The sequence below is a fragment of the Strongylocentrotus purpuratus genome, unplaced genomic scaffold, assembly GCF_000002235.5.
Source record: "Strongylocentrotus purpuratus isolate Spur 01 unplaced genomic scaffold, Spur_5.0 spur5_scaffold_15, whole genome shotgun sequence".
Taxonomy (NCBI): Eukaryota; Metazoa; Echinodermata; class Echinoidea; order Camarodonta; family Strongylocentrotidae; genus Strongylocentrotus; species Strongylocentrotus purpuratus.
In genome coordinates, this window is record NW_022145600.1 from 19,704,147 (window position 1) to 19,726,135 (window position 21,989).

Here is a 21,989-nt window from a genome sequence, read left to right on the forward strand (position 1 = left end):
TGGAGTAAGTTGGCTTTTCCTGCTCTGTCTGCACCCCTAAATCTCTGATGACAACATTTCTCGAGTTGCTAGGCGACCGGGCTGGAAGCGAACCAAGACACTCCTCTGTTTCCCATTGTAGTGTGGTTGTTAGCGAATGCTTGCATGTACAGAGCGTATATAAGGCTGGAGACTGAGATTACTTGTAAGATATCCAACATTCCTGATAACATGAGCGTCTTAGTGTATGAACTCCTGTACGTCCTTACCGTCTTGTACGTCCTTACCGTCTTGTACGTCCTTACCGTCTTGTACGTAAAGAGTAAGGGCATTGCTCAAATGCAGCATTCACGTCGGTATAAACGAAGGAGTCATTAGCCTAATAAAAGCTCTTTGGTCCCAACTGTCGGGTTTAATCAGCAAACAGGCAAATACAAAATGGCTGTCCGAGTGTCCGGTAGGAGGCAGAAGGGAGTTACTGCAGTTGTGTGTGAAAGTATATTAGTTAGCGCCTTTCTATCGCTCAACAGATGATGAAATGAAAAAAATATTACAAAAACAAATAATGCATTACAATTGCACAGGCGAGGAGGAAAAAATTAAAATAATTGTATGGACAATAAAACTTTGTAGCATAACAAGTGCTCTTGAATTTCAGTAGTTTGTTGCGTTTAAAAACATCTTTAAACTTTCAGGGGTGTTTATTTTCATAGATAATGCTTCTGGTATTGCCTGTGGTGGTGATATGAATACACCTGATGTTATTACAAGAAAGTATTGATGTCATATACTGCCTCAACAATTGATCAACAGGCTACAAAAAGACCATTTACAAAGTCATTTTGGCGAAAATAATCCAACAAAGATGGAAAATGCCATAAAATCCAACAGCAATAACTACATCATTTGCATTTTCGTCTCCCATGTCTCCTGGGGGGGGGGGGGGGGGGGGGGTGGGGGGGGGGGGGTGGGGGGGGGGGGGGGTGAGGAACATAAGATTCCTGTTGATATATTTTGTCTGGAGCTAGAAGGTTGTTAACTCTGTGTTGAAGTATATGAGGAAAGGCCTTTCTTGCTCTAACTGGATGATGAAGTTAGCAATCTCATTGTGATCAATGAATACATCCTGATAAGAAGTCACATCTGAAATATGATCGAGCTCATATTCCGGATCGGAGATTGTTTTGTTTTCATACCGAATTGTTTTCATATTCATGAGAGGAAGTGCCTGGATAAAACGGCTCTCAGCCCACTCGCCCATGATTAAAATCTCTGCCGAAAACTACTCCAATTTCCTGTTCGGCTCAAATGGCGATGTTAAATATTCAATATTTAAGTTGAATGTGAAAAGATGATGTCTTTGTTGTATGTCTGATCATTGTCCAACATGTACTATGAATACATTCATGTGCTGTCTAATATTCTTATCTATCTCTACTCTTTACCGTGGAGGTATAGCCAGCTAGGCTGGTCTTTCGATAGTTAATTTGATATGTTCAGCTGCCACATCGTATCTCGCCGGACACTGATTAACATGTATTCGTTTGTCTAGCTACCATATTACTCTTCCATTTAGAGAAAATAGTATTTTTTTCCCCTGATACATCAAAATAAAAGTTTTTCTTGAAGTAATGCAGATGAATAGTTGTCTTTTAGCTTGCTGTTTGTTTGAAATGAAATTTTTGAAGCCCTTCAGAGTTTAGAATCATGCACCTTTTTCTTTCAAACATCATAAGGCCAAGCAGAATCAAATCCTAGTTACTTGTCAAGATATTTTGAAAATAAGGAGGGCTGGGGTTCAGTGTTATTTGATGTTGGATATTTTTCTTGCTCTCACACATCCTATGAGGTAGATATCAAGAAAAACTAAAACTAAAATATAGCAAATAATTCTGTTTTTTTTTTTAATGAAAATAAAATTTCATACATCTGGTTAAAGTACAAAGCCAAAATCTTACTATTTAAATGTTTTGTTTATTTTTTTCATGAGTTTTCTCAGATTCTCCTTCTCCATGTCAAATAAAGTCATTTATTTTATAAAAGTGGAATCAGGCCGAAAAAGGAAATAAGGGACATGGGGGGGGGGGGGGGGGGGGCAAGAAACGCGGAATCAGCTTTATTTCTGCTGTATTATTTTACATATTGCTGCATTGTTCTATTATAAGAAAACAGCAACAAAGCAAAATGGAAAGGAAATATGAAATGGTATTAACTAGGCTTGTCGAGAATTGTTGATTGGAAGTTTTTGTACAGACGTCATAGGGATCGAGTTACACCTTCTCAACACTACCTCATCATCAATTCTATGTTCTTAAAGGAACAGCTAAATATTCTCATGTGATAATTCATGTATTTGAGTTTACTATTAACTTATCCTGTAAAGCTTAGGGAAGAAATTTGTGAAATTACAAGCAAAATGTTTATTTGTTATAGTGCCAAAATGCATCTTCTTGCCTTTTCTTTATATGTTCATGCAAACAGCTCCATCTTTTGTAGATGTGAGAAGTAATTAGTTTGCTTGTTTGCTCGGCAGTTTTTAAAATTTCCTTGAGACAATTCATGACTTTTGGATGGAACCCCCCCCCCCCCCTCCATGTGTCGATGTAGTAGCAATAATTAAGTTCCACATTTTGTGTGCGTAGCTGTGAAGCTGTGTGATAATTGCACTTTTATGCGGATGTTGCACAGTGATGAGTTGCATATAGCATAACTTTATAGGTATTGGGTGTCATTTTTTATGAGAAACTGATAAAGAAAATTAAAAGAATCAAAGTCAACTCACTGTGTGCAAGTTATGAAACTTGTAATCAACCCTTCTAAAGGTGTTACTGTTATAACGTTTATTGCTATACTATGCGATAAGAATCTGATGTATATATCACTCTATAGTAGTAGCATGTCCTGCTTCATACAACATTCTGTGACAGCCTCACAAACTCCAGAAAGTGGTGACATACATATATACTTGAACTTCAAGAATTGACTTTCACTAGCATACTAGGTGATCTAAAGTAGTACTCTTGCAAACATGAGATGGTGATTTAAGATCATGTTATCTGGTGTAGCCCTCTTGCAGCAGAGGTTGATACCAGAGGTGTGTCCCTATTAGCCTGAACAAGCTCGAAGCTTGAGGATTTTAAAATGATCAAGGTGTCTTTAATAAGAAAAAATAGACCAAGTTTGAAATTACCCATCTCCATTTGGAGCTTGAGGAATTAAAATGATGAAGGTGTCTTGAAAAAATAGACCAAGTTTGAAATTACCCATCTCCATTTGAAGCTTGAGGAATTAGAATGATCAAGGTGCCTTGAAAAAATAGACCAAAGTATGAAATTATCTTCATTCGGCCCAAGTTGAACAATCCATGCACACTCTCTCAAGGAGTTTGGCATAATTAAGCTACAGGAGCAGTGTAGACCAAATGCATCTTAATTCACTGGCGAATTAGCCAGCACATTGGCCTATTTGCTATTTCAGAAAGAGGCCTTTAGCTAATTTCCCAAATGTATTAAGGAAATAGGGAATAGGAAATAATAATAAAGATAATGCTGATGATGATGACGATGATGATGATGATGATGATGATGATGATGATGATGATGATGGTAATGATGATGATAATATTTATACAGTGCATTTCCGAATATGCATGTTCAAATGCACCTCACAATTATGAAATTTACAGAAAAGGTGAGTTTTCAGAAACTTTTACAGGGTATCAATTGAAATATTACTGGTTACAGACAAATCTGGGTAGTTTATTCCACAGTTCAGGAACAGCAGTTTGGTGCAAATTACCTGAGCAGGTTGTGATTGGCGAATGGGTGGTGTATGAACTTTCCTGCATAAGAACTAGCGGGTCATTTGACTTACCAGTATTTTGATAACTCAGACTAATGAAAACAAGTTTTTAGAGTAGGGTTTGCCGCAAGGTACCTTACAGATCGCTTGTAAACATGACATTTAGTGTCGCGATCTTGATTGAGGAATTTTGAGGGAGCGAGCCGTATACATCATCTCAAGAGCACGGGTCGGTTGACATGTTTCTCACAGTTCAAATAAAGATGAGCCATTCCTTTCGGAGAAAGAAACGGTCTTGGACCCCGTTCTCATTACAAGAGATCCAGGGCCCTGTATTACAAAGAGTTGATATCAATCACGACTATGTTCTTAAAAAATAGGAGGTTGCAAATTTGGGATTGATCGGGGGACTTGCGATTGATTTGGATCAATCGCAACTCTTTGTAATACTCAATCGCAACTCTTTGTAAGACGGGGCCCTGATCTGAGGTGAAATCACCCTTACTGACTGCATGGCTCTGTTTCATAAATCTTGTTATCAATAACAAGTTAATAGAACTGTTTAATACAAGCTACTGAAACCTCTAGGGGACCTACAATATTAAATCCTATCCTAGGGACTAGGTGAATTAGGATGGGTATCTTATCCAACATACCTTGAAGATTCAATTTCCAAGACCTCAAATAATATGTGCAATTTACGTAGCGCCTTTCCACTGGATAGAAGCACTTCGAGATGCACTTTGAGATGCCATCCCGTTTAGTGGTAGAGTTACACTTTTTAAAAGGTACCAAGCAGTGACAGCCTAAGTTCAATGAATGCATATGGTGTCAGCATAGATATGTCTTCAACCTTTGTTTGAATTGTTCAATTTGTTCTACCGTTGGTGATGATTTTTGTTGAGGAGGCGGCCTTATCCAGAGTTTGGGAGCAGTAGAAAAATAAAGATGCAGCGGAAGCTTTAATTTGCTGTTAAGTGGCTCTCTCGTCTGAATTTTCACACCACTTTATGTATGAATGGTTTTTTAACTTGTATTTCTGAACACAGGGCACGACTGAATTTCTTTCTTGTTTTCCTGATCACAGGGCACAAATGAACTTCATGTCATCCAGATACCTAGGTATGAATGGATTTCCTACTTATTATTCTGATCGATGGGTATAACTGATTTTCTTTCTCGTCTTTCTTTTCGTTTTTGCAGGGTTTCGAGGAGCTCTGTCGGATGGGAGCATGGGACTTTGTCATCAATCTGAGTGGATCGGATCTCCCACTCCGTGATGTAGACGATACCGCCGCCATGCTGGCATCAGCTAGAGGTAATGGTCATGAATATTTCACCAAACTTTTTTCGGCAAGGTGGATTCAGACTTAAACTTAGGAATTGTGAGGAAAAAAGGGAAACAAACAAACAGTATTGATAGTTAACCGATTGACTATTCAAATATCTCCTTCCCATAAGCTTAGTACAGGGCTCACCCGGTTCCAGTGGTCAACAGGTTAACTTTCCAGTGTCTTTGAAGGGACTGAATTCTTTCGTCAACAACTTACTTTCAAACCAGAAACTTTCATGAAATATTGACAAGAGCCCTTTTTTCAAAGTATGGAATTTAACAGATCGTGACCGCTCATGAATTTTGAGAAAATTTCTTGTTTCAAAATAATCAAACTTAATGCTTAAATTTTAGTCAGATGTCGTACGATGCTCATTAATAGATAATTCACTTGATTTAAGAAGAAGGAGTTAGAATCTATCGCATGCCTTCTCCTCCGATTACAGACATCTGAGCAAGATTTTCAATAAGTCAAATTATTTGATATGCAATTCAGAAACTGAAAATTTTGTCATTTCCTCAATTTCTCATTTTCTCGCTTCCATAAAAGTATTCACGGAAAGTGTAACCATCGAAAGTTTCAAACACAGTTTGAAGCACTACTTCCCTCTAGAAATGGAGTAATGGGAATTGATCCAGCGGATTGCCTCGAACCAGTGTGTGATTATTGATCTCTTGATCCTGATATCTTAGATATGGATTACTCTTTTTGAGAAGGGTATCACTCCCTGATAGTTCCCATAATGCTTTTGTGTAAGCTCTCCGCCCAAAGTCATGCACATCCCCGCAAGAAAGTGCATTAATTGACTCAGAAAGGGTTTGATTTCCATTATACATGTTTTTAAGTAGCGCTGCTTTTTCGCTGTGAAGTCATATAACTCCCAGACCCTTAAAAAGTGCAATTTTCTCTCAATTTTTTGTTTTTTTGTTTTTTTGTTAATTGATTTTAAAAAGCATAAGATAAACAAAAACACAGATATAACACAATAATGAAATGTAATGATCAGATATAAGAAAATCATGAGAAAAAACACCCAGAAAAAAGGAACCCCCCCCCCTAAAAGAAAAGCAGCATGGAAATCAATTGAAATGAATGTGAGAGAAAATGAAAGATACATCCTTCCCTCAATATTGATATTATTGATAAAACAATTGCTTGTTTACAAGTTATGTCTTTACAAAATGGAAAAGAAATGAAACATAAAATAATGTCTGGTGACATACCACTTGTACGTGCTTGTCAAGGCTAACATATCCCTAACAAATTCCTAGTAGAATTTGTCCATTGTAATACATAAAGCAACTTATTGCAATGAGTTAACAAGTGATCCCCCCCCCCCCCCCCCTCTCCTCGAACAAAAAAGAAAAGGGGGAGAACTTTTATATGTTTTTCACAGTTAATATTCTCGTTTGGGGAAGGAAAAAAAATTGTCTAAAGGGAGAACTTGAAAGCCATTATGAAACGCTGAGAGTAACTCTTGAGTCTGAACGTGACCTCAGAGTGCAGTGGAAGACAGGAAGACCAAGAAGAGGAAAGCAAATATAGAGATAGGGAACGCAATGACGTCTTGAGGGTTCATTCACACAGAGTTAAAACATCGTTCATTTTCAAGCCGTTATATGTGAGCATGAGCTCAGAGTGCAACAGATGACAGAAAGACTAAAAAGTGGATCGCAAACAAAGAGATGTGGGTAGAAATTATGGTTTTAGGGTTGATTCACATTGATGTGAATCAGTCGAGAAACGTTCTTAAGTCTTTTTATCTGTAACACAACCTTAGTTCTGTAGATGCAATGCTTGAAGAATAAAAAGTGGAAAGCAAGTAAAGAATTATGGACATATATAAATACCCCTTATTAGGGTTGATTCATACAGATGTGAAATGGTTAAGAAACCCTCTTATGTCTTTGTATGTGAACACAACCTTAGTTCTGTAAATGCCATGCTTGCAGACTAAAAAGTGGAAAACAAATAAAAAAGAGATGCAGACTTTATAATGATGTCCTATGGGGCTCATTTGCACAGATGTCAAACATAATAATAAGAAGTGTTTAAAAAAAAAATGTTTCAGTAATGTTCCTTCAGGCATTAATGCAAAATACTGGCATCTAATGAGTATTCTATGGCTATGTCAGACTATATAGTACACCCCTTACAATATATGCCGTTTTTTTTTATAGGTGCGAAAGGCCTACTTGTTGTTCAAGTGATATGCTTTGAAGGGTAGCCGATGCCCTTCTTCCTTTCAGCACTCTAGCAGACGGACGCAGGTTGCATGATACTGTTAGGTGTCGTTAACCTGTTTCAGAGCATGCAAAGGGGACCCTTTCCCATCCATTTTGCCTCCCTCTCGACTCTTTCCATAGTTATTAGGCCCATTTACACATCTAAAACACCATTTTGAAAAATCATACAAATTTTTGAACTACAATTTACATTACTGGTGAAAAATTGTTGAAACTTTAGCGGGTGTTTTAAAAAAAAAAACACTCGAGAGGTGTAATTTTCGATTTTGATTTTTCGTAGCGTCTTGCAATGCAACTACCAGCGAAACACAGGAATGTGAGAAAAACCGATGATTTTTTAAATTTCAGTGTAAATGCAGCTCTTCTTTTATTCATGTTCTAACACTCACAGAGACATATGGGGCATGGAGTGATTTGTCTTCTTGTTGTGGATGCCTCTAAATAGCCTCTGCATTTTCCTTAAGTATTGATTCTATTCATGTAACTTGAAATGGGCCCCTGGAAAGAAAGAAACATTTTAAAAGGGTTGCTTTCACCAAGATTGTGAATTACAATGAAAGTAGGAAATATTGTATTGTGAAAAAGCCTTCATTCTCCTTTCTGCATATCTCGGTTTATAAAGATTTGAATTAGTGTCATCAAAATAAAAGTTATATCTGAGTACCTGATTTAACAGAAATAGAGGTAGGTGCCTTTGAACTTCTCGTCAGCTGCCCGCAAGAAGGTATTAAAAGTTATTATTGGCATTAGTGGCCTTCTTGCAGGCAGCCAACGGCTTAACTTTCTATGTTTGTGATACATATTCCAGATAAGAAGCATGTCATCATCACACTATACTCCCTTTAAGTGGCACTTAGCAACCCTATCTGACAAATAACTTAAGAACATTATAGCACATTGTCAGACCCAGTGTAATGACCAAACCATGTTGCACTTTTTCTCATGCCCACCCCCCCCCCCCTCACTCAACAAACTTACACAATGTGGTCACAATTCATTATAAATGTTTTAATTTGCTTGGGAAAGAAGGCAGCGGGGAAAGGAGAAATTATCTCCAATTTACATGCAGCTAGAGCCCTTGAAACAAGAGCTTGGAATGGATTCATTTATAGTTTCATATTGCTCCCGCTTCTGGTGGAGTGTGGAGTGTCGCTGGGGGGCTCTAATACCGTATCTAGATCAAATTTGGGGTGAGGGACCTGTTCGCACGTCTCGAAAAGTGGCTGCATATCTGTCCCTGCCTGCATGGCAATGCAGTGTACAACCCCGTTTAGTAGATTGACCTATAGATTCGAGACAACTTTGCCTTCATGGATACATTCAAAACAAACAACACTATGTTTATGGTGATACCAGTATCACAATATTGGGCAAGGGGAACAGACCAATGGGGGGAAATCGTGTCCTCATTAGTGTCTGATATCTAATAGAAAATCTTTGCTACAGACGTCGAAAAACAAACAAATTGGACACTGTCATGATGATATCGATGATCAAAACATCAGGCATTGGGAACAGACCGTAATTTCACAATATTGTACCCTCATCTTTGCTGATATGTAATTGATTCACAGACAAGTAAAAAAAAAAAGAAAAAAAAAAAGAAGAGAATTTTACTGGTACTATAATCACCAACCAAAACAATGGTCTGTGGAAAGTGCCTTTACTAATAGAATGATATCCTCATTAGTGCTGGTATTAAGAATTAGTAGCTACGTACATACAATAAAGATATTACTTTTTGTCATGATACCATAAATCGAAACAGTAGACAATGGACACTACGTATTTCTTTCTTGAGGGAGACAAAATACATAACCACTATACACAGGTAGCCGTTATAGAGAGGTGGCCACGAAGACAGGTTTGACTAGTAGAATCAAGTTCTTATTTTTGCAGATGTTTAATAGATTTATCTGCATAGCAGATGGTCAAAACAAACACTGTCACTGTCATGAATACCAGTTATGAAAACATTGGACAGTAGAAACAGAGACCCTGATGGCAGAATCTTGTCCTCATTGGTGTCACTTTCTAATACTAGTAGATTCATGTTTGTTGCAGACAAAAGCAATTAACCCAAAACTAGTATTTTCATAATCTCATGAGCATTTTCATCACAATACCAAAGATTATTTATCAAGGGCCCCCTAAAATAATTGGTCAATGGAAAATTGGTGTCTCTATCTAATACTAGTAGATTCATGTTTGTTGCGGACCAAAGCAATTAACCCCAAACTAGAATTTTCATAATCTCATGAGCATTTTCATCACAATACCAAAGATTTTTTATCACAGGCAAAAAAAAATTGGTCAACGGAAAATTGGTGTCTCTATCTAATACTAGTAGATTTATGTTTGCTACAGACCAAAACATTACAAAAACAAGTATTCTCATCTCACAAGCAATTTTATCATGTTACCAAAGATTTTTTTATCAAGGGCAAAAAAAGGAAAAAATTGGTGTCTCTATCTAATACTGGTACGTTCATGTTTGCTAGAGACCAAAGCAATAAACAAAAACAAATATTTTCATCTCATATTGAAGCATTCTCATCACGATACCAAAGATTATAACTCATCACATGCAAAACAAAATCGGTAAATGGAAAATTTGTGTCTCGACCTAATACTAGTAGATTCAAGTTTGCTGCAGACCAAAACAATTCAAAAACAAGTATTTTCATCATCGTACAAGCGTTCTCATCATGAAACCAAAGAATATTTATCTCAGGCAAAAAAGATTGGTGAATGGAAACGGTCCCTGATAGCAGAGTCGTGTCCTCATTAGTTGAGATATCTAATAGATGCGGGTCAAAACAGCAACACGTGCCCTTGCCGCTCAAGTTTCCCCTCATAGGTTTCTCTGCTTTCCCTGCATACGCAGAACCTAAATCAGATCACTATAAATCAGACTGCTAAATCAGACTGCCAAATCACTCGCATATATCTAGATTAGACTTGTTTTATTTATAGACTTTCTGCTGATTGTTGGTGTGTGTTGATATCACAGGAGGTCAGATGTGTGTTGAAAACCACTGCCTTTAAACCTGTGTCAATTACATGTACAGTTGGAATAGAGGAAATCTTAACATTTTAGCTATATGTTCTCCATTGCAGTGATATATAGTGAAATTATTATGCGTTAGTTAGTGATGAAGTATAATGTATTTTTGCTGATAATGTATTTCCATAAATGTTCAGGTATTGCAATATTTATCATTCATCTCTATGTATTTATTCATTCTCATCAGTTTTGAATTGGGGTGGGTTGAATAGTTTGGAGTTAGCTTTAAAAATAGAAAAATAGAACAACTCAGAGAATCAATTATAGTTGACTATATAGCTTCTTGTATGACCATGTTCATATAGTGGCGTTTGCGATGTTCTAATGTTATCCCTGAACTTAGGTACCATTGCAAGTCAAAGGGCAATCCAACCTTCGTAAAAAAAAATATTTGTATGACAGTGGAAAAATAAGAGAAACAGAGAAACATATGGTTTATTCCTGATACATGCCAATAAGTTTGTATCTTCTCAGAACTTTATTGATCAATCTAAAGAATCATTGAGATTATCCAATACAATTTTGAAAAGATATTAACTTTTGCTATCCAGAATAAAACAAAGACCAAAAGTTGCAAATATAACCTGCTATTTTTAGACTCAGGATATTTTCCCGCAGCTTGAAATTGCGACTTCGCCAGACCGATACGCTCATCACAAATTAGCCCGCTATTTAGGAATAGCAGGCTATTTTGGAAACAAGACCGAGATTTCTCTGGATATTTTCTCGACCAATTAGCCAGCTAATTGCAACTGCGGGCTGATGAAGACGCAAACTAGCTGGCTAATTTGAGATTGGGCTAGTTAAAATAGCGGGTTATTTTGCACCTTCAGTCTGATAAGGACGGGCCTATTGTTACAATTTTTTCATGAAAAGAGAAGATTATTCAAACTTTAATGGCAACATTGTATATGAGTTACTTACCTCTCTAGCTCTCAACCTGCAGTTGTATCTATCAAAAAGAGGAACACTTTAAAATATGCAATATGAAATTCTTCTTCTTCACCTGTCTTTTTGCTCATGGCTATAAAGATGTTAACAACTAAAGTGTGCCGGCTGCTCTAGCTCTGCTGGGAAATATTCTTAAGTGCTTGAGCCTGTGGGAAAAGATAGGAGGATACAATTAGGCTCCAATATTTACCGCTTTCTACCATATCTCACATTTTGAGAGCATCTATAGAGAAGTGGGAAAATTATCCTAGATATCGCATTTCCATATTTACTGCTCCACTCATTTTGCTTGGTTTAATAGTGAGTTTTGGCCTGAAAACCTGCTTTGTAACATATGGTCTGTTTGGAGCCAGAAGGGCATTAATCTCTATACGTTGATAAAGAGTTAACACCCTTCTGGCTCTGAACAGACACTATCTTTTTGGAAAGACAGAAATACGTTTAACTTCTCTATATTTTCTTGGGAAGTGTATCATCATCATAAAATCATCACTTTGCTTCTTTATTGTACACACAGCAATTTAGTGGTTATACCGATGATGACAGATCTTTCTTGAAATGTTCTTGAGCTTTTTCTTTACGTCATTTTTCATCTACAAGATGTTTCCAGCATGTTAATAGACATTGCTACTATAAAAGCGGAAACAAATCTTTTGGAAAGATAGAAGTACATATAACATCTCAATATTTTCTTGAGAAGTGTATCATGAGATTATCAAGTTGGCCTCTTTATTGTACACACAGCAATTTAGTGTTTATACTGGTGATGATGGATATTTCTTGAAATGTTCTTGAGCTTTTTCAGTCGGTTACTTTTCCATCTATACCATATGGTTCAAACAGGTTAATAGACCCTGTTACTAAAGCAGAAACAATTTTTTGAGGAAAGATAGAAATGCTTATAACTTCTTGAAATTTCTTTGGGAAGTGTATCATAAGATTATAAAGTTTGCCTCTTTATTGTACACACAGCAATTTAGTGGTTATACTGGTGATGACCGATATTTCTTGAAATGTTCTTGAGCTTTTTCTTGACAAGTCAGTTTTCATCTATACCAGATGGGTCAAACAGGTTTAATAGACCCTGGTACTAAAGCAGAAACACATCTTTTTTGGAAAGACAGAAATACATATATTAACTTCTCTATATTTTGGGAGGTGTATCATAAGAGTATCAAGTTTGCTTCTTATTTTAAACACATCAATTTAATGGTTATGGTATATTTCTTGAAATGTTCTTAAGATATTTTGTTTAAAGGTTACTTTTCATTTTAATACCAGATGGTTCAAACAGGTTAATAGACCCTGTTACAGGAAGAATTTTTGATGTGAAAGATATAGAAATATTTTCTTGGAAAGTGTATTGTAACAGTATCAAGTTTGCTTCTTTATGGTATGCACAGCAATTTACATCAGTGTTTATAGTGGTGATGATAGATACTTCTTGAAATGTTCTCGAGCTTTTCCTGTAGGTTACTTTTCATTTTAATACCAGATGGTTCAAACAGGTTAATAGACCCTGTTACAGGAAGAATTTTTGATGTGAAAGATATAGGAATATTTTCTTGGAAAGTGTATCGTAACAGTATCAAGTTTGCTTCTTTATGGTGTACACGGCAATTTACATCAGTGTTTATAACGGTGATGATAGATACTTCTTGAAATGTTCTTGAGCTTTTTCTGTAGGTCATTCTCAATCTACCAGATATTTTCACAGGTTGATAGACCCAGTACAGGAAGAATTGTGTGTGTGAAAGACATAGAAATATTTTCTTGGAAAGTGTGTCGTAAGAGTATCAAGTTTGCTTCTTTATTGTACACATAACAAATTAGTGGTTATACCAGTGATGATAGACATTTCTTGAAATGTTCTTGAGCTTTTTCTTTAAGTTACTTTTTTATCAACCAGATGGTTCCAGCAGGTTAATAGACCCTGTTTCAAAAGGGGAAAAATAGGATCAGTAGCAGAAGAGCTGAAGTTGAATGATGAAATACAGTTTGTATATCAGTATGGCTTTAATATAGAAATGGCTGAAATGCTTTATATTGAAAAACTGAATGCCCACATTGTAACGAGCTGCAGAACTAGAAGGCTTTTAAAGTTTCATTATAAGCACACAAATGTTTGACATACGTTCTCATAGCCAGGTCTAAAACTATGATATATCTCATGAAATAGTCCTTCACAACAGGATTTTCCTTTTTTACTTTTTTGTGTCTATGTATTTCCTCGTTTACTTAAATCATTTTCTTTTACTTTGATAACACTAGCAACACATCCAGTCTTTCCTTCCTGCTTCCTCTTGCTTTAAGCATAGAGGGAAAAAAATATCATATGAAAGGGTTGGATTTCTGAGTTGTTTATATTTTGAACCACACTGTTCATGCCACACACATCTTTAAAAGTTGTAAAACATATCTGTTGTTACTAATGAGTCTCTTGACAAAAGTTTTCTATGAGACTAAACATGACAGTATCCACCAGCTAGAGATCTATTGATTTTATTATAGTGCATGGATTTCCCAAGTTGGGCTTTTAAATGGGAAACCCATCCTGATATTAATTTGGTTTTAATAGAAGCAGAAAATGAGAGAAACAAATAAGTGAAATTTTGAGCAAAATCTGATTAGAATCGGGGAAGTGATCATCAGTGAAACTCAAATTGGCAACACTGTAGCATATCATGCGAGCTCCTCTCCAACTACTCTTAAAGAAAAGCAGAAAAAACAGAGAAGCAGACTGGTGACAGTTTGAACACAATCGGACAGAAATTAAGAAAATTATGACATTTAAAAAAGTTTAAAAGTTTGAAGTTGAGGTTAGTTTGTTTCACATTTACGTTAAAAAAAATTCAGGTTCATACAAACTGTAGATACTTAAATGAAGGATAATGTCCAGTCAATAGCAAGGTGTTTCAGGGAAGGGTATAGATATGACATGCCAGGCAATTTAACAAAATTAAAAATACAATGTGAAAACGGGATCAGCCTAATTAAAAGTCACATCATTATAGAACATGAATATTTTTACAGAGGTTCTTATAGCTTAAACTTTCAACATTCTTGCTATTTCTGGATGTATGTTGTAAGGAAAGGGATGATGACTTTCCACTCGTGATGAATGAAGTCTTCCACTGACCTTTTGCAAGTTATAAGGGCCAAGAAAACATTTATGACATCATTGCTGAATTTAAGGGAAAACAAGCTACATCGTGAATGCTGATTATAAAATGTGACTCCATGGCTCAGTGAGGGCTATAGGTCAAGCTCTACTTTGGGTTATAATAAAGAAGAAGTCATTATTACTTGCTCAAGGAACTCAACAAAAGTTACTAATATTTGCTTTAATACAGATTGATAGAAAAGATTTAGGTAATTAAAGCCAAATGTAATGCAATTAATGACCGACAACAACAAACAAAAACTGAACAAAATAGAAAAAACAAAAGAAAAACAGATGGCACAGTTTTTCTGTATAATCTGAATTTATATGCCTTTTCCTTCTATTTTCGGACTGCTGAACACAATGCCATCTTTCTAAATGATGTCTTTAGCCATTGCCATGGTTACAATATATTTCTTTGAAATAACATGTTTCTAATCAAACAGCAGGAAAATATAATGTAAATAAGCTTGCTTCTTCGGGTAAAATGGATGTATAATTATTTTTGTATTTTCGTAATTTGAGTTACATTTTAATGTCCAAAACAGCACCATTGTGATCGACAAAGCAAAAACATTTTCAGACAGTATCCTTTTTAGATCAGCCCAATGCAATATCTCTTGTTATCGCACTTTCTATCACACTTTCAGTATAGTCAAGCTAAATGGGGCTATTGGTTTGATAGGTAGTCTATTTCATCATTCAAGGTGATAGATGAAATGTGGCAAAAAAAGGTAGTTTTTTATAAACGACGGTTTCCTTCAAAAGAACTTGCTTTGATATCAGCCAAAAATATGAAGTGCAGATATCAGAAGTGGATTTGGAAGGAGGGTTGGGGGCACAAGGTCGGAGTAAAAAGAAAAATGATTTTGCCCCTAGTTGTGCCCTCTCCTAACCTCCCATTTGCAATTTTGAACTCGAAAGGGCACCTAGATATGTGGCAACCCTTTTTTTCTTAGCGTTTTTGCTTGTCGGAGAAGATTTTGAACTTGTGCCATTTTCTCAACCCTCTCCCATATCCCTCTCCTAGCCCAAGCAATCCTCTATTCAATAATGGATATGAAAATGGTGCATTGATTTTATATTCGCTTCAGCTCCACAAGCTCCCATATGTCTGAGCTAGGAAGAGAAGAAAAAGAATGGAATGAAATTTTCAGGTCATCAATTGAAGGAAGGAGAAGAAGATCAATCCAACTGCATTAATAATGAGTCTACCTATATATGCATGTTACCAAAAGACGCGAGAGACAACCTGCAGCAGCCAGTGAAAAACATATTTTGGGGGCGTATGAAGGGTGAAACAACCATCGCTTTATACACAATGAACCCTTGAAGGTTCTTATAAAAACTAGAGCTTAAACTTCACTGATATTAAAGCCAACCTGTTAAAAATAGACTAATTGATTATATGTAGATAATAGGACCCCTCAAAAAGAAAATTCAAGTTTGCTTTATTACCGGTATATCTCTCTTGTTACAGCATAATCATTGCTATGTTTAGTATCATTAGAAATTGTGTTTATTCCTCTTTAAATGATACACCTTTTGTAATGAATTCAGTCTTGGAATTTGCATTCCATCAAAATAATGGGCATGATCAAAAATGAAAAGTTACAAAATGCACTGAAAAATATTAATTTTCCCTTGTACCAAATTCAACTTGGGACCCCCACCCACCCCCTGCAAGTCGAGATTGAGATATTTCTATTACTTTTACACATGTTTGTTTTTCTTTTGCTTCTCCCTTGAGAGACCTTAACCTGCTGAGGTGAACATATTCTAATCTTCCACAGTAGACTTGAATGCTTAATGACACAAATCCTTTCTCAATTCAGGCCCTAAATGGAATTGACCTTAAACAAGAACTCCGGCCAAAAAAATGTGTTGTTGTTATTAAGTGCTGAAAACTCAAGTGATTGCAAGTTGAACTGATCATGGTTTGTCCATTAGTTACTGTGCAAATGTAGGACACTTCTCAGATGTAGGATTTCAAACTGTAAATGTATAAGCCCATTGCAGGTTGTATGCATATAGTGTGAGATCGAAATAATAGAGGAAAGATTTCAGGCATACACTTTCTTTAAAGCCTATCTGCACTAGTTTGGCCAGGACCGATAGGAAAGTGAAAAGTATGCCGCAGACCTGCCGCAGACCTGCCGCAGATCTGCCGCAGACCTGCCGCAGACTAAAAGTCTGCGGCAAAGAGTATGCCGAAGTATGCGGCAGAAAGAAATTTTGCTGCAGACTTGCCGCATACCAGTATGCCACAGGAACAGTCTGCGGCAGATCTGCGGCAGGATGAAATTTTGCTGCAGACTTGCCGCATACTAGTATGCCACAGGAACAGTCTGCGGCAGATCTGCGGCAGGATGAAACTTTGCTCCAGACTTGCCGCATACTAGTATGCCACAGGAACAGTCTGCGGCAGATCTGCGGCAGGATGAAATTTTGCTGCAGACTTGCCGCATACTAGTATGCCACAGGAACAGTCTGCGGCAGATCTGCGGCAGGATGAAACTTTGCTCCAGACTTGCCGCATACTAGTATGCCACAGGAACAGTCTGCGGCAGATCTGCGGCAGGATGAAATTTTGCTGCAGACTTGCCGCATACTAGTATGCCACAGGAACAGTCTGCGGCAGATCTGCGGCAGGATGAAACTTTGTTCCAGACTTGCCGCATACTAGTATGCCACAGGAACAGTCTGCGGCAGATCTGCGGCAGGGCAAAACTTTGCTCCAGACTTGCCGCATACCAGTACGCCACAGGAACAGTCTGCGGCAGGTCTGCCACAGGAAATCCCATTAAAGTCTAATAGGGCCAATTGAAACCAATCATCTCATGCATATTCATTATTACTTTACACGTGTGACAGAAAAATACATTTATCATGATTTGTTAAGCAAATTAAGACAATGCACATTATTTTTGTGATTTCTATTTTCCTTTTGCCATTATTAACCAATAGATTATTTTGTCTGATCATGTTACAATTACATTCACGTTTAAGCAATAGATATATTGATTACTAACCAAGAAACTATGATTACTAACCAAGAAACAATATACATATTTAGTATATATATATATATGTGTACGAGCCTGTGTCACTTTAAATGTTACTCTTGAATACACTTCAAATGATCAATGTGATGAAGTTAATACAATTGAGAATAGAATATACCTAATTGGTAATATCGACATACATATTGGTATTACCTCATTGGTAATATCGATATTGCCAATATCGATTATGAAGTATCAATCAGTTTATCACTGGTTCTTCTACATGCATACTTTATTGCCACGTACTGGATATGAAAGAGTATGCGGCAGGTCTGCAGCAGGTCTATATGAGATATGAATATTCATGACGAAGAGTCTGCGGCAGGTCTGCAGCAAGTCTGCTGAAAGACTCTTCATCATACTGAAAGAGTATGCGGCAAGTCTGCGGCAGACCTGCAGCAGACTCTTCATCATACTGAAAGAGTATGCGGCAGGTCTGCAGCAAGTCTGCGGCAAAACTAATTTGCATGTGAAAAAGATGACTGTCTGCGGCAGGTCTGCTGCAGGTCTGCGGCAAGTCTGCCGCAGGAGTATGCGGCAGGCTCATTTCTTTCCTATGGGGAGGGATTATACCTACCTGCTTCGTCACTGACAGGTGGTTATCTCATCAAATCAGCTCTCAATTAACATAGGAAAAAGGGGACCATGGGTGATCAACAGGTACCGCTTAGGCATTGCTGGCTGTATAGAGGGTGCAAGTAGCTACAAGTAGTGCAGTCCCGCTTTAAAGCCATACTGCACTAGAAGTGCCACCCTTTAGCACCATCTTTGATCATCTGTAAGGGGCGGATCCAGGATTTTCCTGTGCGAAATGTACGAAACTGTGAGCACAAAGCCTTTACAGCATGGGGTTCAGGGCCCGCTTTAGGGCACTAGAAAATTTTGAACCTGAAGGTGCTCTAAGGTACATTCTGAGGCATTTCTGAGTGTGTAAACTGAACATTTTTAAAAAATATTTCTGTAGTTCGTTGCTGCCCTAGCTGCGCTGTTGGTTCTCGCATTGAGTCTTCTGTCTATGATGTAGGAATTACGAATTGGGATACGCACTGTTGGCAAGTTGTCCATGAGATGGGTATACTTTCACCTACATTATGGCATGATGATGTATGCTAAGAAAACTTGATAATGAATTGAAGAATAAAAATCATATGTGTAATGTATCTTCCCAGGATTTCTTGCTATTTCATTTTCCTTGAAAGAATTACAAGTAGATCCCATTCATAATGAAACCCATTTGATAATTAATTAGTAACCCTGCTATGTTTGTTTTCTTTTTGTCACTTTTTTTTCTTCTAAAAAGGGCACAATTTCATGAGACAAAACGGCAACTGGAAGGACCGGAGCGACAAACCCACCGATTTCTCTGTCTGGTATGGATGCGGAGGCCACGTTTACAATGTGTCTTACAGGGGAAAGAGACCGGATTGGACGGACATGCACAGTACTTCACAGTGGGCTGTCTTCTCAAGGTGGGTATTGAACCCTGGTGCTGCTGGTCCAAGCACGGCACCAGTAGGGTAAACCACTGGACCCATGCATGTTTTCCTTCAAAAATTAATAAATTCCGTGTACATGTTATGAAATAAATCAAAAGAATAGTATGTAAAAACTGAGTTCAAGTAATTTTGTTTTCAGTATTGTTCTTGAGAGAAAGAGAAAGAAAAGAAATAGTAATGGTATTCTGCATTTCTCTTACGATAAATATACCGGTATGTTTAATTTTGATAACTGTACACTGTAACCCCAATACTACTGGATCATTTAACCCTTTCAATTCCTTCAAGACATTTTATATTGCACAATCCTGTTAAGGGTGCATGAAGTATTAAGAAAACAGTGAATTGAATTTGAATGGGTTAAACTGTCTTTGATGTTACTGATTATGTTTACATCAAAATAGGAAAGCTTTGAGTGCTTCTCCTAAACATTTTTGTTTTGTAGTTTGAGCCAATCCCTCTATATCCAACATTAATTGCAAATGAAAAATGCATGAGATTTTGTAATCCCTCCCCATCTAGATAATGAATTCCCATCTAAATATGAATAATATTGAATTTGTCTTCTATCTCACCCCCAAAGTATTCATATGTCCTGATCTGAACCACTCATTCTTTATCCACCATTAATTGAAAACAATAATGCAGGAGAATGTAATTGAGTACCATCAGGAGAGACTTTACGTTTCCACTAAAGTGATTAAGATTTATCTTTGTGTATTATTTGTAAGAACAACATAAATGAGCTCTTCCCTCCCCATCTCTCTATCTCTCTCTCTCTCACCCTCTTTCTCTCTCTCTATTTCTCTCTCACACATACCGTATTTGCCGGCGTAAAGGCCGCACCGCCGTATAGGCCGCACCCCCAACTTTGACATTTCGTAGAGGAAAAAAAAAAACTACAACAAAAAAACAAAAAACAAAAAAAACGAGAAAAAAAAAACGGACCAAACAAAATGATCGTAATTTTCTTGTAGAACACTCTTTTTATGCCTCCGCCACCGAAGGTGGTGCCGGAGGCATCATGTTTTCGGGTTGTCCGTCCGTACGTCCGTACGTCCGTCCGTACGTCCGTCCGTACGTCCGTCCGTCCGTCCCGTTTGACCGTTATCACAATATCTCAAGAACCATTTAAGATTTAAACTTAAGACTCGGGAATAGTATTTATCACCATAGGAAGACGATCTGATTAGATTTTGGAGTACGTAGGTCAAAGGTCACAGGTCACAGAGGTCAACTTATGAAATTCCTTGTATTGAGATTGTTAGCGCGATATCTCAAGAACCATTTGAGATTTAAACTTCAAACTTAAGGATAGTATGTATCACCATAGGAAGACGATCTGATTAGATTTTGGAGCACGTACTGTATGTCAAAGGTCAAGGGTCACAGAGGTCAACTTATGAAATTCCATACATTGAGATTGTTATCATGATATCTCAAGAACCACTGGAGATTTAAACTTCAAACTTAGTGATAGTGTGTATCACTATAGGAAAACAATCTGATTACATTTTGGGTCACGAGGTCAAAGGTCAAAGGTCACAGGGCTCATTATGTATGCAAAAACAGCTTGTGATCGCGTTATCTGAACAACCGATTGATGGATTCCTGCCAAACTTTGGTCATGTAAGTATCTTGCAGAGCTGATGAACTGATTAGATTTTGGGGTCACGAGGTCAAAGGTCAAAGGTCACAGGGCTCATTATGTATGCAAAAACAGCTTGTGATCGCGTTATCTGAAGAACCGATTGATGGATTCCTGCCAAACTTTGGTCATGTATGTATCTTGCAAAGCCAATGAACTGATTAGATTTTGGGGTCACGAGGTCAAAGGTCACAGCGCACATTGTGTATGCAAAAACAGCTCGTGATCGCCTTATCTCAAGAACCGATTGATGGATTCCTGCCAAACTTAGGTCATGTATGTTACTTGCAGAGCTGATGAACTGATTAGATTTTGGGGTCATGAGGTAAAGGTCAAGCTCATGCGGCTCATTATGTATGCAAAAATAGCTTGTGATCGTATTATCATTAGAACAGATTGATGGATTCCTGCCAAACTTAGATCATTTATGTATCTTGCAGAGCCAATGAATGGTTCATAAGATCAAAGGTCATGGGCTCATTATGTATGCAAAAATAGCTTGTGGACGCATTCTCATTAGAACTGACAGATGGATTACTATTTAACTCAGGAAATCTTGCAGAGCCAATGAACTGAGTAGATTTTAGGGTCATGAGATCAAAGATCAAAGGGTCATATATGTATATGAGAAATTGCTTGTAATCACGATATTCTGAGAACTTGTTAATGGATTACAATTGAACTTGAATTTGAAAAATTTCTTCCGTTTCGGTTTGTAAAATTGCTCTATGACGGAGGCATCATTTTCGACTGCGCGCAGTCGAATTCCATCTAGTTTTTTTATACAAACCATACCCAATTCATCAATATTCTTATAAATCAACAAGAAGTTAACCTCAAAAATGATCATAATTTAGCAGATCTTCATCGACTTTTAAGCTAGTACTGTATCGTACGCAGATTTGGTATCCTACAATACCCCTTCCTCGATGTGCGGTGTAATCCGAAATAGCATTTTTCGACCTGCGCAGTTGCGTTGCGCGGCAGCTAGCTCCGTAAGTAACGGCCTGTCCCTTTGTTTACTTTTTGGCGATGCAATGGTATGGACTTAGATCGAGATCTATCGGCAGATCTTATTAGAAAAATAAGTTTTTTCGTCTTCATGTCAACTATGCAACATAAACTTGTCGGTAAATTGTGTGGAGTTATTCTAGAATTGTCCTGTACCGTTGTCTAGTCATGCTACCGTTCCTATAGTCCCATACGTGCAAATGGACGTGATGTTTTGACCGCTGAATT

General features: G+C 37.3%; 1 protein-coding gene across 1 annotated transcript in view; it reads left to right on the top strand.

The window, feature by feature from the left end:
- The first annotated feature begins 4,948 nt into the window (after positions 1-4,948).
- The window catches only part of LOC105445013, a 56,300-nt gene continuing 39,259 nt past the window's right edge, over positions 4,949-21,989 (top strand). Inside the window, exons 1-2 of the mRNA XM_030985983.1 lie at positions 4,949-5,098; positions 18,907-19,075. Of these exons, the coding sequence (XP_030841843.1) occupies positions 5,005-5,098; positions 18,907-19,075 (263 nt within the window). The 5' untranslated portion in view covers positions 4,949-5,004. The remainder of the gene's footprint in view (positions 5,099-18,906; positions 19,076-21,989) is intronic.